This window comes from Brassica rapa, chromosome A09 (genome assembly GCF_000309985.2).
Source record: "Brassica rapa cultivar Chiifu-401-42 chromosome A09, CAAS_Brap_v3.01, whole genome shotgun sequence".
Lineage (NCBI taxonomy): Eukaryota > Viridiplantae > Streptophyta > Magnoliopsida > Brassicales > Brassicaceae > Brassica > Brassica rapa.
In genome coordinates, this window is record NC_024803.2 from 15,849,264 (window position 1) to 15,865,939 (window position 16,676).

General features: G+C 31.4%; 1 protein-coding gene and 1 non-coding gene across 2 annotated transcripts; one reads left to right on the forward strand and one right to left on the reverse strand.

Moving 5' to 3' along the window:
* Positions 1–90: 90 nt before the first annotated feature.
* On the reverse strand, positions 91–8,972 carry LOC103839430 (protein PHYTOCHROME KINASE SUBSTRATE 1). Its single transcript, XM_033280533.1, has one exon. It carries the CDS (start codon positions 4,190–4,192, stop codon positions 2,933–2,935), a length of 1,260 nt encoding a protein of 419 aa, XP_033136424.1. The 5' UTR covers positions 4,193–8,972; the 3' UTR covers positions 91–2,932.
* LOC117128719 lies at positions 1,411–1,606 on the forward strand. The gene has a single exon (XR_004452113.1). It is a non-coding gene; the product is annotated as a U2 spliceosomal RNA (small nuclear RNA).
* Positions 8,973–16,676: the final 7,704 nt, after the last annotated feature.

Here is a 16,676-nt window from a genome sequence, read left to right on the forward strand (position 1 = left end):
TGTAAAGCTAAGTTTTCTAAATCTTATACTGAATCAGCACTGCCAGATTAGGTTCCCAAAAGACTATGTTATGTGTTTTATAGATGCCGATGAACACATACATTAGATATGCCCATCCTGTTACATGCTGCTAGAGATGCCAATTTCAGAACAACATATTCCCTTGTAGGAGTTACCGAGTTTCACTTGGGGTACTTGAACATTTTGAAGCATATCTGTAAATCAGAGCATTGAGATTCTTGCCTTTGTGATGAGCTTCTGAACTTTCTCATGTTATGATGCACCTGGGGTGCTTTAAAGAAATCTCAAGTTCTTTTTATGTAGAATATTATATTTTTTTCTCCTCCCTTAATAGAATAACAGATCGTAGTCTCACATCATCAGTTCCTAATCGATACAGATAACGACGACACACGACTCTTATCTTTCTCATGTGACCCTTTGGGAACAGCTTTCACATCAAAGACTCTGGCATGTTTCACCACAAACTCTAAAGGAAGGAAGTAAATAAGAACTTCCCTCAGACACCCTTTGGCCGCTTTGAAGTCTGGCCAACCAAAGATGAGCAATTTGTTCTATTTTGCCTTGATGACACAAATGTCTTTTTTCCTTTTCTTGTTCTTTTCTCCTCCACATACGGAGACTGATTAGTTTGGTTTTTAACTTTAGTTCAACATTTTATAGGAAAATAAGTGATGGAACCAATTATTTCCCCAATATCTCTTGAGAAGGATACAATACTCATCTTCAACAAGATCTGTCTGGGATATTATATTTTTCATCAATGCAGTTTCTTGGCATAAAACTAAGCATTTTTAGTTAACTCAAACGAAGGTTCAACGGAGTATGGATTAGATCACTTTGGGTAACTTCAGTCTTTTTATCATCTTGAGTGGCTACAAAGACATACATCACTTTTTTTGTATTTATTCTCTTAATTAGTAAAGGCCCTTTGGTTCTTGATTTTCTTTCACATCACTTGATACATATTTTCAACGAAACAGTTAAGGTTCTTGTCTTCATCTCAAATACACATGGCTCTTTGTCACTATCTCAGACACACATGGATCTTAGATACGTTAGGTAAATTGACATTTTCATTATTTAAGTTTCATTATCGATAGCTCTTTGTGACAACCTCTTATAGGTTTTATTTAACCCCCTTGAAGCTAAGACAAACCTTATGTCTCTATTCTTCAGACTAAATCCATAAACAACAATACTCCAATGTTCTTTTCGATTTATCTGTTCTTGCCTTATTGCAGTTAGTTAACTCATTAATTTTATATATTCGGTCGAGGCATAATTAAGAATAAAAGGGTTTAATGATTTGTCCCACATCGCTAAACTATGAATCGTTCACTCTCAAAGCTTATGTATATAAAGGAAGCTCGATGGACCAAACAATTCATACCTTTCTCGGCCTTTTGGCTAAGATCAAGTGTAGTATCTGTTCTTATCAGTTTAATATCTGATATGTGGTCCATCGGATCACACGATATTAACTCTATTTTTTAAGGGAGAAAGTCTATTTAAGATAGCTTGCTATCTGGGCTTTCAAGAGTCGCCTTTGTCTTGCACTACTGCATGGGCTGGCTCAACCTACCAACAATTATGTTCAACATTTAGCTAAAACCAATCTGTCTCAGTTTCGGTTGATTACTGAATAAGCATTGCATATTTGGTTCCCAAAAGAATATGTCATGTTTATATTTTCTGATGTTATGATACACTTGGAGTGCACTTTGATGTTCAAATTCTTAATATTAAGTATATGATATTTATTTCCTTCTCTATATGGAAGGTCTCAGTAACTTGCACATAACTAGTAAAACTATAAATCAGAAATCTACTGTTACCATTTTGTTGTGAAATAACAGATTGTAGTTTCTATACTCTGCATCTGTTCCTGAACCGATGCAGATAGAGACCACACAAGACTCTCTTTCTCATGTGACTCTTTGGGAACACCTTTCACATCAAAGGCAGTGGAATGTTTCACCACAAACTCCAAAGGAAGGAAGTAAATGAGAACTTCCCTCAGACACCCTTTGGGCGTTTTTGAGCATGATGGCCAACCAAAAAAATCAAAGATGAACAAATTGTTTTGTTTTGCCTTCTTCAACACAAATGTCTTTTTGCTTTTGCTGTTCTTTTCTTCTCCGCACATGGAGACTGAATACTTAAATATTGAGTTGATTTTAAACTTTAATTCAACAATTTATAGCATAATAAGTGATGTCTCAGTTATTTCCCCATATGTTTTGAGAAGGATACAATACTTATCTTCATCAAGATCTGTATAGCTTCTTGGTTTTAATCAAACACATACTATATTTGCTCTAGTGACATCTTTTTCATCAACGTAGTTTCTTAACATCTAATTAAGCATTTTTGAGTTAACTCAGGGAAGGTTCAGTGGAATGTGGACAAGATCACATTGGCTAAGTTCAGGCCTTTCCCTTATGAATTGTCTACAAAGACATACATCACTTTTTGTATTTATTCTCTTAATTAGTAAAGGCCCTTTGGTTCTTGATTTTCTTTCACATCACTTGATACATATTTTCAAGGAAACAGTTAAGGTTCTTGTCTTTATCTCAGACACGCATGGCCTTCAGGTAAAGTGACATTTTCATTATTTAAGTTTCCTCATTAATAGCTCTTTGTGACTACCTCTTTTTAGTTTGATAGATAACGCCCTTGAAGCTAAGACAAAACTTTTGTCTCTATTCTTCAATCCAAAAACAACAAAAAGTGATGGAGCCAGATTTTTGATTATTGTCTATAACCATTTTGCTGCATTATGGATCTGTGTTTCTAAAGGTGCAAGAGAGGTCACTAAGAAACCCTCAAAGACTGATTTTATTTTCATGTGGAAGATGAAGTTGTGATAATAATAGAAAAAAAAACTCAACAATACATTATATTATCAGTACTGACTGTATAGAAGAGGTGACGGTGAGCTGTTGCTGATCCTTCTTCTTGTCTCCAAACTCTTACGTTTAGTAGTCTCCATAACTTGGACATGTCTAGGAACATAAGCCAGGGATGTCTTTTTCTTGTTCATGCTACTTCTCCTGTCTGAATCACCAGAAACCATAACAGACTTATGACTCTTGCAGCTCAAGAAACCACCACTTGCATTGCTAGGTTTCAGTCTATGTGGTGCAGTTTTAGTAGGGATCCGAGGAGGGATCTGAAGAAATTGGTTTCTTCCTAGAGGGCTTGTTGCACATTCTGACATTATAGAGAAATCAGCAGCACTTGCAGTCACTATGCTCCACTCTATGCTTACTTCGCTTGGAGCATAAAATGTAGGATCACTTCCTTGCCTCGCAAGAAAAGTCTTAGGTTTCCCTGTAAGATTATCTATCTCAAATAGATCTGAGCTTGTATCACTTCCTTCACTCGTTGTGTCTTCTTCCTCTGTTCTTGATTCCCGTGGAGGCAATGTGAGTTTTTTCTGAGCAACAACCCTCTTCTTCTCAACAGGAGATCCAAGCACTTCAAGAGACTTCCTCTGCACCAACTCTTCTTGTTTCTGAATGTTGATCAGATCAGAGCTTCTCTTAACCAAGATCTTATCATCGACATCTACTGACATCCCATCAGAACACGCGCATTTACACCCTAGATTGAGAAAACTCTTCTTATTGTTGACCACTTTTTGAATCTGACCACTATTGTTTTTCTTCTCCTGCACGGAACCGTTACAGCTATTCGCCAGTTTGTTTTGAAGCAACATGCTCTGACTATTACAGCTTGCTTCAGAGTGGACACTCGGCGCTCCAGTAGATTTCTTCTCGCTCTGCTTCAGATCATCAACGAGTCTCTCAGCTTCTGGGTTTGTTAAAGACAGAACAGTAGAACTCTGGTCTGAATCCATGTCTCCATTGAAGTACTTTTCAGCTCCAAACACACCGATCTCTGGATCTTCAAGAGCTTTGTTCACCATTTTATTCTCATCTCTAAACTCCTGATCATCCTTTGGATTGATGTTGCTGTTTAGGGTTTTGCAGGGTTCGATGTCCTTCTTGGTTGTGACAATAGCTTCTTCCTTGCTTCTCAAGCAAGAAGAATCAGAAGAAAAAGAAGAGACAGGGACATTGAGACTGGTATTGTTGTTGTTCTTGGTGAAATCAAAAGATATTTTTGGTGTTGAAGAAGATGATGATGTTAAGGACACCATTTTATTTTGTTCTTCTTGTTTCTTGCTTGTTTGTGTATAAGATTAGGGTATAAATAAAGAACCAAGACACTGTGTTGAAAGCTGTTTTTTTCTGAAGCTTACGTGTTCCGATCACTGTGGTTCCACTTTAAGTATAGGCCAGTTGTTGTTTGTGTGAATTGAAAATTACTATGTATTTATCTTGGATAAATGTTTGTCAATTATACTAATGAAGGATAATGTTATCACGTGACGAGAAAATGAATGATAATTATCATAATTAATTCGAAAATTACTAATTAGTTGGATCCTCGATTTAGATCTCTCTTTTTTTTTTGAACAACCCTCGCTTTAGATCTCTAAAATGGTGTTTTATTCTTACTTTTATTTTGCCTGTTTCAGAAAGCTTTATTCGTTTGATTTTCATGTTTTGTTCTTACCCTTTCAAACACTATTATACGTTTTGAAGATTCCGAGTTCAAAGTTTAAATAAAAGTATTTGCGGCCATATATATTTTTATGATTGTCTTACAATATCTTTGTATATAAAACATCATTTTAACGTTTACATCAACATATATTTACATTCTAAGAAGAAAGATATATTCATTCATGTCGACTAGTAGTCGTGCGTAATGATCTAAAACGGATGCATGATAACTAATTAACTATAAATATCATAATTAAGGAGTAAGCCTGCATGATAACTACGACATCACAGTTAACAAACATAACACATGATTATTTTATGCATCTCTTAGCTTTAATATAACTAAGTCTTTTACAGAATGCTCCATGATGATTCTCTTAATTAGTACTACAAATCAACAATATTATGCTCTAAACTCTTAATGACCAAAATTTAGATAACCATTCACACAGATAAAATATGTCATATGTGCAACTAGGCTTGCATTACATTATAGAGTATTTACATCAAAGTAAACGTACCGTATCGTTTTCTGATTACTTCAAGTTAAAGTATTGTTTCAGATAATTATGGGCTGACAAGATTTCGGACACGCAGTGAGAAGACATGTTAGGAGATTGAACTGCAAGGTCATGAGTCTTGATTAACTTGGATTTTAACTTTATTTAAGAAAAGCATAAGCGACTAAATTAAAAGAAATTAGTGGATGTAATTCACTTACGCGGAGGAACAAACATACAAAAATGGGAAGCACGAGGGATGTGCGTAATTTTGTTGCATGGGGAGATATTGACAAAGATCGTCGAGTTGGGTTTTCTTAAATATAATAATATTAGTAATTTGTGGACGCTTGATAATTTGTGTATATTAGAAAATACGCTGGATCGTATCCTGTGATATTATACATATCAGATAATTATAAATAAATGTGTATTATACTTTCAAAAGCAAAATATTGCCAGTCAAGAAACTGTGTTATGAATTTTATATGCTTATTAGCTATATTATAGTCCATATGTGAATGGTAGCATTACAGTTAACGTGTTTTATTATCATCCTCAAACACAAGCTACTTGTCTTCTGCCGACACACACACAAAAGAAACTCTTTTTATAATATCCAAAACTTTTAGTTTGTTTGTTGATTATCTATTCTATTAAAACATGAACATATCTATTGATATATATGGTCCAACTATTTTAATACAATTATTATAATTTTTTGCTAATCATTTAAAAAAATATTATACAAAAAACACAAATATGACTAAAAATATAATTATAAAAATTAATTTTTTAAAAAAAAATATAAAACAAAAAATATATCCGTCTTTTTAAAAAATGATCAGAACCTAGTATTTGGTTTAAACTGATATTAGCATTAGTATAAGCTCGTATTAATATGATAATATTAGACCTCGATTATTCTTTATAACTATTAATAAACTCCATTATAAAAAGAAATTAATCATCGAAATCAGGTTTTACAAGTAGAACATAAGGATAAGAGTAGTGCTTAAGTCTTTCAATAATTTTTTCCAACATATAATTAAAAAAATAATAACAATAGAAGAAAAAGATATGTTCAAAAAATTGTTAGGGGTTAAATGGATGGTGACTCTCTATCTAACGGCTAAAACTATTAATCAAGAATTTAGATTATTGCTTAAACGGTGTATAACAATGTAATATATGTATAGTACAATATATTAAATATCATGTATAAATAATAAAATTTATATTATTCTATTATAATAAGATTTTATAACATAATATATGAAATATTATAATTTATAAATATATAATTATTATTTTGTTTATTATTGAATAGTTACAATTTTGTAGATGGTTTATTAAGTAAGCACTAAAGTTTTTAAAAGCTTAGTTCTTTTTCTTTGAGAAATTCACGTAGATAATTAAGAGACTAGTTTTACACACTAGGTGCTGAGATTCCGCGGAAGTGCGGGGCTGGTTACTTTGGATATCGGTGGGGCGGTATAATTTATGGGATGTTGGTGATGTTTAAGATTTGTGCAAATTAAAAAATAAAATTTATCGGAAGTAAGACAACAAAATTGATCACAACTTTTGACGATTAACTCAAGTTAGAGACATCTCCCAAAACGGAAGGAAAATTCAAAAAGTATAATTAAGGTAAAATGTAGAGAATGTAAAAAAAAAATCTAAACATGAAACAGAGAGCGTGGAACAACGGAAATGGAAAGAGAAAAAGATGAAGAAGCTTACGTTAGATATATGAAATTAAAAAGACAGATATTGTGACAGCGCAACACCAACTTATTTGGGAGTCCATATCAAGTTATCAACTCTGTATATATCCGTTGTTTGAATAAATACTCATAGTTTCAAACTACTTGCATTACAAAATTATTTTATTTTTTCAAAATACACATTGTTTGCTAGTACTTGTTAGGGAGCTCAAAGACCGTAGTAGCATATATTAAAGCTACACTAATCTTCATCGCTAAGATCACTCATTGTCTACATCCTCAACGTTAGGATATTCCAAGTAACACTTCTCCTCGTCTTCTTCGTCACGGGTTCCATCTTCATCTTGTAAACTCCAAGTAACCATCTTCCAAAACGCAGCACTCCACTTCTCTTCACTCTTCAGGCTTAGCGGTGGTCTGTGACAAAATCCAGCCGTTGGATTGAAACAGAGCTCTTATATTGGCTTTGTGGTTCACAAGAGTTTAAAGAATGGTGAAACTGGAAGCATCGTGGCGAGTGGTTCCCCTTCTAAGGAGATATGCCCCCTGTATGAAATAGTTTAACAAAACATAAAGATTAAAATAGTTTAACAAAACATAAACGAATGTTGACGTTTTTACATTATGGAAAAGTAATTGTGGGTTTAAAATGTTTGGGCTCAAATTATGTTGGGCTCTATGTCTAAAACATGATTTGAGCTTAATGAAAATAAAATAAAAACGTTAGGTTATCTTTCTTTCTTTTTTCTCCGTCGTCGAGACAACATCACCTGTGGGATCCCTGGCATGATTAGAGCTTAAGTTTGTGAGATTGGGGAGCGATAATAGTGTGATGTGTTATTGAAGAAGAGTTTACTTACATTAGTTAGGCTTCGTCCGCATCATTCCATTGTCGTTGGTCCTCGGGTGCTTTGTCGTCATCGGAATCTGCAAAAGAAAAGGTTTTAATTTGTTAAGTAAGATGTCTTTTATTTCTTTTAGATTCGGTTGCTAAAAACATAATTCATTCAGTTTTCCTGTTTTGTTTGGAGATTGCAGGGATGAAACCGTAGATCACAAAATTGTGTAAGAAAAACAGAGAAAAATCATTAGTTGTTCATAAAAAAACCCATAGACAAAACCAAAACAAAAAGATGAAGACACGTTTCATATATGAACAAAAAATAAGTAAAGCAGAATTAAAGTGATAAAAAATAAGTTAGAAACAATCATCACCAATTCATCAAGGAAGAGAATGGTGATGCCCATAAACTCTCCATTCTTGTTAATGTTCTTGGAATCCTAGAATCGGATGAGCCGACCAACAATAGACTGAGTGGACCTTCCAAGGCGGAGAGAGTTGAAGGTGGAGTAGGGAACGGCGGCTGAAGCGGCTGGAGCAGCTGGATAAGTCATTTTCGTGACGGATGTGAGAAAGTAAAGCGATCGAAAAACTGAGATAGAAAAGTTTGAGAAAAGATGGAGATTTTACCTCGAGGAATTCTATATATATGAGAGCTCTGAAGGCGTTAGAGGAGAAACTAAGCGTTTGGTAGGCGCCAAACGTGCGTAGAGCCTTAAAGATTGACCATAATAGCTGATTGCCGGAAGGGGAATCGCAAGCGACGAAGGAGATGGTGAAGATGGCGGCTTCCCTAATCTTCTTAACTTTGTCCGTATCACCACTTTGGGCAGATACAAAGCCTAATAAACAGAAAATCAATAAACCCAAAGCCCACTTTTTGTCGAAGTCCATTCGTTACCCATCAATTAAAAAAAAAAAGAGGTGGAGCCCACAATGTTATATTAGTTTCCGACCTTTATAATATATATTAGTTTCGACCATTAATGTACAAAGTATCCTTAAGTGCATTGGTATAGTTATGGGTGCTTATAGTTTCGAGTCACATATTTGACATTTTTTCACACTTTTAAAAAGTAGGACCCACAGACCGCTGACGTGTCGCATCAGGAGGAAGAGAGAAACTCTCATATTATATAATAGACTAGGGATTAACCCGGGCTACGCCCGGGATTTTTTATTTTTTTCTAATTTAAATTGTTAAATCATTTATATTTAGGTTATGATATATATTTATATAAATGTTAAGATGCATGTCATAATTAAAATTTGTTTTTAAACTTTAACACGTTAAATTAACATATTTTTTACTATTTTGAATATGTTTTTGTAATTTTGTTGGCTATCTATTTATCATATTTAGCAAAACTATATGTTGAGTGTTGGAATAAATGTTTTAGATATTTAATTAAACTGTAGAATATTTTTGGATCGACCACATGCTCAATAATCGATTGATCCGTAAAAAGATGGTCGATCTCCTTGGCCATGTAAGTACAATTTTAGCAAAAATATCTTTGATTTTCAAATATTAAGTTTATAACTATTCTTTTGAATATTGTTTATGTAAATATTTTTTATGATGTTTGAATTTGTGATGTTCGTATACTTAACCTAGATGATATTGATGTTTAACAATTTATTGTTTTCTGGAAATAGAAAATAATGATATATCAAAACGTATCTAATACTTGTTAAATGATAGTATAATGTAAATTACATTCATTATTTGAAAATAACCATTTGTTGTTTTTATTTTTTTTTAAATCAGAAATTATTTTTATTTAAAAACATTATTCATATATAATATAATAGTTTAAGTTTGGAAGATTAATCTATATATATAAATTATGTATATTTTTAAAAAAATAATTTAAGATATTATATATTGAGTAACTAAATAAAAGCTGAATTTCTTATCTTGAAAATCAAATATTTATATTTTTGTCTTCACGTTAGACTCACCAATCCATCATAGTGTGAGGTTGATGTTGATGTTATAATGAGTTTTATAGGGACTTTCTTGATGTAAAACTATACATTTTTTTTTTGTTTAATATGGTATTTCCATTTTAATATAAGTTACTACCATTTTAAGATAGATGTACATTTTAGGGATTTTTGCAAAATTGACCTATAACTTAAAGTCAAACACAAAACTAACCTCCTTTTTTTTGAAAATTGGTTTTGCCCTATTCACCCCACAAGTTCATATAATTTACGAAAATGCCATCCATTTTTTTTTCTATTTTTTTTTCGAAAATGACATTTTTACTCTCTCACCCTCATCATCTTCAAGTAATTACAAGATTGCCATTGTCATCAATACCACAACCACCATGAACAACCAATTTGAAGCTCTTAATGCTCCTAAAATCGATTTACCCTTCTTCTTTTTCCATTCTTGTGACCTAAACACAACATATCTCTCACTTTCTCTCCACAATGAGCTAAAAAAACTCAAGATTTTGATTCTAAAATTTTTATGGTTCATAGAGTCATAGAAGCTAACGATTATGGGTGGGTGACTTCCGTTTGTGATTCTGTGTGCTTGGAGAAGCCTTATGTATGCTAAGGAACTTATCTCACTAATTTAAGGTATGACATCGAGTTTTTTTCCAGATCTGTTCGTCAGACGACTTACTTGGGAAGTCGTCTGGCTGTAGACGACTTACCTTTCAGTCGTCTGGCTGTAGACGACTTACCTGGAAGTCGTCTGGTCAACGCAGAGGTTATTTTTGCAATTGACTTTGAAATCTGTAACCTGAGACGACTGAAAGTTAAGTCGTCTACTATTGTTTGGTTTCAAAAAAAATTCCAAAGAACCTAGACGACTTACATTTCAGTCGTCATAGGTTAGTTTTGTATTTGACTGGATAATTTCAGAAGTTTGACTTCCCCAGACGACTTACATTTCAGTCGTCTGGCGAAAATTAAAATAATAATATTTTTTTTAAAGTAAACGACTTACAATTAAGTAGTCATAGGTTAGTTTTGCAATTGAAAAAAAAAACTTCAAGATTTAATTATACACAGACGACTTATAATTCAGTCGTCCACCAGACGACTTAATTGTAAGTCGTCCAGGATTTTTTTCCGAGATTCTGGTCAAACCTCGTAAATCCTGGACGACTTACATTTCAGTCGTCTCGTGGACGACTGAATTATAAGTCGTCTGTATATAATTAAATCTTGAAGTTTTTTTTTCAATTGCAAAACTAACCTATGACGACTTAACTTTAAGTCGTCTACTTTTAAAAAAATATTATTATTTTAATTTTCACTAGACGACTGAAACGTAAGTCGTCCAAAAAGTCAAACTTCTGAAATAATCCAGTCAAATGCAAAACTAACCTCTGACGACTGAAATGTAAGTCGTCTAGCTTTTTTGGAGTTTTTTTTTTAACCAAACAATAGTAGACGACTTAACTTTCAGTCGTCCGAAATAACAGATTTCAAAGTCAATTGCAAAAATAACCTCTGCGTTGACCAGACGACATATAGTTTAGTCGTCTAGACAACTTAGATTGAAGTCGTCCGCGTCTTCTCCACTAGTTTTTAAGTCTTCTACGTTAGTTTATGAATAACTTGTATTTTTAAGAGTGATAAGTAACTTCAAGATATGTAAAACTCATATTTACAAAATATGTTCTCTCCCTTAGTTTTACTAAATTTGACTAAGTTTTTCAATGCAAACTTATAAAAAATATGATATGCTTTCACTAGTTACTATTGTTTGTTTCCATCTCTTACCAACATTCTTGTTTATTAAGATGAGAAAAAGGCCATTGGAGTTTATTATTGCATATGAGAGATCCAAAGATAAGAAAAAGGCTACTGAAGTCTATTATTTCATTGATTTGTAAATGTGTAAACACATTGTTAGCACATTTAGTACATCTTGGAAAATATTATTACAGATTTTACAAAAAATTCACAACTAAAAGAGTATACATGCAATTCATAAAACAGATCACAAACAAAACTATTATAGATCATTCATCTACAAAGACAAGCTTGGATTCCACTTGAGTAGACAAGACCAGACAACTTTTAAGAAGTTCAGACGACTTCTAAGAAGTCCAGACGACTTCCACGAAGTTCAGACGACTTTGCCAGAAGACTTTTAGGAAGTTCAGACGACTTCCAGACGACTTTACAGGAAGTCCAGACGACTTTACAGGAAGTCCAGACGACTTTTAGGAAGTCCAGACGACTTCCAGATGACTTCCAGATGACTTCCAGACGACTAACAAGTAAGTCGTCCCAGAAGTTTTCCAGATCTGAAAAACCTGCATATTAAATCCAGATCTGAAAAACCTGCATATTCAAAAACGTTCAAATGGCTTAAAAACAGAAAAAAATGAGTGGAAGATTATATAAATCTACCTTTACAGAACACACAAAAATACATATCTAAAAATAATAGATCTACCTTTAAATTAGTGGAAGATGAGTACCAATTAATTAAAAACCTGCAAAAAAAAAAGATTAGTAACAAAGACATGAGACAAAATTGAAAAATTCATATAAAGTTTGGTGTTTTCAAGTCAAAGAGATTAGAGTGGGTTTGGAGAGTTTTAGTTTGGGAAAAAAGTAAGAACTTTATACAACAAGAAGTTACCAAATGAAGAAAAATCAGACATAAGAACTTACCAAAACGCTCAGAAAAATCCAGACGACTTCCTAGAAGTCCAGACGACTTCCTGGAAGTTCAGACGACTTCCTGGAAGTCCAGACGACTTCCTGGAAGTCCAGACGACTTCCAGGAAGTCCAGACGACTTCCTGGAAGTCCAGACGACTTTGTCAGAAGACTTCCAGATGACTTCCAGACGACTTCCAGACGACTAACAGGTAAGTCGTCCGAGAAGTCTTCCAGATCTGAAAAACCTGCACATCAAATCCAGATCTGAAAAACCTGCATATTCAAAAACGTTCAAATGACTTAAAAATAGAGAAAATGAGTGGAAGATTAGATAAATCTACATTTATAGAACACACAAAAATACATATCTAAAATTAATAGATCTACCTCTAAATTAGTGGAAGATGAGTACCATTTGATTAAAAACCTGCAAAAGAGATAGATTAGTAAGAAATACATGAGACAAAACTGAAAAATTCATATAAAGTTTGGTGTTTTCAAGTCAAAGAGATTAGAGAGAGGTTGGAGAGTTTTAGAATGATGAACATTACATTTTTGTTGCAGCCATTTGAGAGGAGGAGAGAGAATGTGTAAATTTTTCTTTATATAGGGAGACAAAAAATCCAATTAGATTAAATATTTTTGACTCAGACGACTTCCTGGACGACTTACATTTCAGTCGTCTGGTGAAGAAATTAAAACAGACGACTTACATGTAAGTCGTCCAGAAGAGTTTAATATTTTTAGCGGGAAATTAAATATTTTTAGCGGGAAACTAAAATAGAAGACTTTCCAGACGACTTACAAGTAAGTCGTCTGGACGACTGAAATATACGTCGTCCGGGTAAATTATTTAACAGACGACTGAAATATAAGTCGTCCACACCCTAAACATAACCCCTAAACTTAATTATCTAATTAAACACTTCATAAAACCAAATCAAACTTGAAAAGTGTTTACTATACACAGAAATAAACACATATAGGTGAAAACTAATTTTTGAAAAAAACATTTTAGTTTTCCAAAATCTAACCCTAACAATACATACAATACTACAACATATGTTTGCCAAACTCCTAAACCAAAGTATTTCATGATTCACTACTTCCACTCATATATCTTCAAAACAAATCAATTTTATCATATCTTAATTTATATCAGTTAAAACTGTTTATAATTACTTGATTTTTATTTTTTATGCATCAAAATATTTTTTTACAAGATTTATAAATTATTTTTAAAATAAACTGGTACCAGACGACTTACACTTCAGTCGTCCAGACGACTTACACTTCAGTCGTCCAGACGACTTACACTTCAGTCGTCCAGACGACTTCCAACATCTCAGACGACTCAGACGATTTGCTGGGGCTATATTCGTAAAAATGGCTTCTGTTTTTTTGTTTGGTCACAAGGGGCTGAGCTGTAATTTCACTAGGCTTTTAGGTTAGTTTTGCATTTGATTCAAGTTTGGGTATAGGTTTGGAATTAAAATTAAGTTGTGGGTTATTTTTGGCAAAAACCCTACATTTTAAGATAGATGCTTGAATCTTAATGTTATTTTTCTATTTTTTAAAATGTTTATTTCCATTTCTTAAATTTTTTTACGTAATATCTATATTTTATATTTTAAAATAGATATTTAAATTTTAATGTACTTTTTCCATTTTTTCAAATTGTGTATTAACTTATATTATATATTTTACATTTTAAGATAGATGTTTAATGCTTAATGAACTTTTTCCATTTTTTTTAAAAAAGTTGTGTATTTACTTATTATTATATAGATAATTCGTAGATTATATATTTACATTATTTACTTATTATTTATTGATAATTCATATATTATATATATTTAATGCTTAATGTTTATTTCCACTTCATGACTTTTTATTTACTTAATATCTCTATTTTACATTTTAAGATAGATGTTTAAATCTTAATGTACGTTTTTCCTTTTTTTTTAAATTGTATATTTCCATTTGTTATACTTTCTATTTACGTAATATCTATATTTTAAATTTTAAGATATATTTTTAAATCTTAATGTAATTTTCCATTTTTTAAATTGTGTATTTACTTATATTATATATTTACTTATGATTTATTTTTCTTTATATTGTGTATTTCTATTTCTTATACTTTCTATTTACTAATAATTTTATATTTTAAGATAGATTTACATTTTAAGATAGATATTTAAATACTAATGTACTTCTTCCATTTTTTTAAAATTGTGTATTTCCTTTTCTTATACTTTCTATTTGGGTAATATCTATATTTTACATTTTAAGATAGATGTTTAAATCTTAATATACTTTTTCCATTGTTTTTAAGTTGTGTATTTCTTTTTCTTATAGTTTATATTTACTTAATATCCATATTTTACATTTTAAGATAGATGTTTAAATCTTAATGTATTTTTCCATTTTTAATGTAAAACGGCAATGTTTAATACAAGAACTTGGACAAATAGTCAAATAGTTATATTTATGTTTTTTTTTCTTTTTTATATAAAATGGTAATGTTACATTATGAAGATAAGCCATTTCTTTTAGTGAAAATGGTAATCTTACATATGTTTAATGTAGTTTTTCTATTTTTTTTTATGTTGTATGTTTACATATTATTGTTATTTTTAAATGTAAAATGGTAATCTTACATATGCTTAATGTATTATTTCCATTTTTTATGTTGTATGTTTACATATTATTTATTATTTTTTAAATTATATATGGAGATAAACCGTCTTTTTTTAGTGAAAAATGATATTTTACATATGTTTAATGTAGTTTTTCCATTTTTATGTTGTATGTTTACATTTTATTTTTTAAAAATAAAAATGTAAAATGATAATCTTACATATGTTTAATGTAGTATTTCCATTTTTTATGTTGTATTTTTACATATATTTATTATTTGCAAAATTATATAGAATGTTTTTTGTTTTTTTTATAAAACGGCAATGTTACATTATGAAGATAAGCCGTCTTTTTTTTAAGTGAAAAATGATAATCTTACATATTTTTAATATAGTTTTTCCATTTTTTGTGCTGTATGTTTACATATTATTTATAATTTTCGAAAATTAGTAAAATTAAAATGTAAAACTATATTTTATGCAACTTGTCATCTTTCGGGAGAAGTTTTTTTTGCTGATGTGGACGCTCTATAGAGCCTTAAAAGGTCAATTTTGTTAGTATTTTTTTTATAAAACGGTAATGTTACATTATGGAGATAAACCGTCTTTTTTTAAGTGAAAAATGGTAATCTTAGATATCTTTAATGTAGTTTTTTTCATTTTTTATGCTGTATGTTTACATATTATTTATAATTTTCGAAAATTAGTAATATTAAAATGTAAAACTATATTTTATGCCACGTGTCATCTTTCGAGAGAAGTTTTTTTGCTGATGTGGACGCTCTATGGAGCCTCAAAAGGTCCCTTTTATTAGTATAGATTTTTATAAAACGGTAATGTTACATTATGGAGATAAACCGTCTTTTTTTAAGTGAAAAATGGTAATCTTAGATATCTTTAATGTAGTTTTTTTCATTTTTTATGCTGTATGTTTACATATTATTTATAATTTTCGAAAATTAGTAATATTAAAATGTAAAACTATATTTTATGTCACGTGTCATCTTTCGAGAGAAGTTTTTTTGCTGATGTGGACGCTCTATGGAGCCTCAAAAGGTCCCTTTTATTAGTATAGATTTCTTTTTCTCACAGATCTATAACTTGCAGATTGCAAATGGGCCGATTTTATGAGGGTCCATGCCAATACTTGTTCACATTATTTTCTGTATTTTTTTTTTCTGGAGAAAAGTTTTCTGTATTCATCTTCCTCCTAAGATTATGATGTACATAACACTGGCAAGGTAAAAAAATCCAACTAAGGTTCAGTTCCAAAAATTATCTCTTTTAACCTTTTTACATATACTGCAAGAAAGTGTTTTTAATCGATGTCTACTCCTGCGGTTTTGCCCTTAAGTTCGATCCCTAAATCACGTTTTCATGTTGTAGGATTTGCTATGGATCGAGTCTTATCTCAAAACACAGAATCCACTATTATTTGAGAGCACACAATCTCAAAAGCAACTTTTCTTATCTGAGTTCTTAATTATCCATTTCATGACCTAACTTAACATTCACCCAGTCCAATCTTTCAAACAAAAGTATGTGTTAGTTCATGTGAAACAACATTTTTCGTATAAACTAACTTCACCTATCAAATTCCAACATCCTGAAAGTAGACAATTACAAAGAACCTTTCCTCATAACTTTTGAGTGATTAGATCCATGTTTCCATGGTGTGGCAAACAAAAAACTATATACAACCTCATCTCTCAAAAA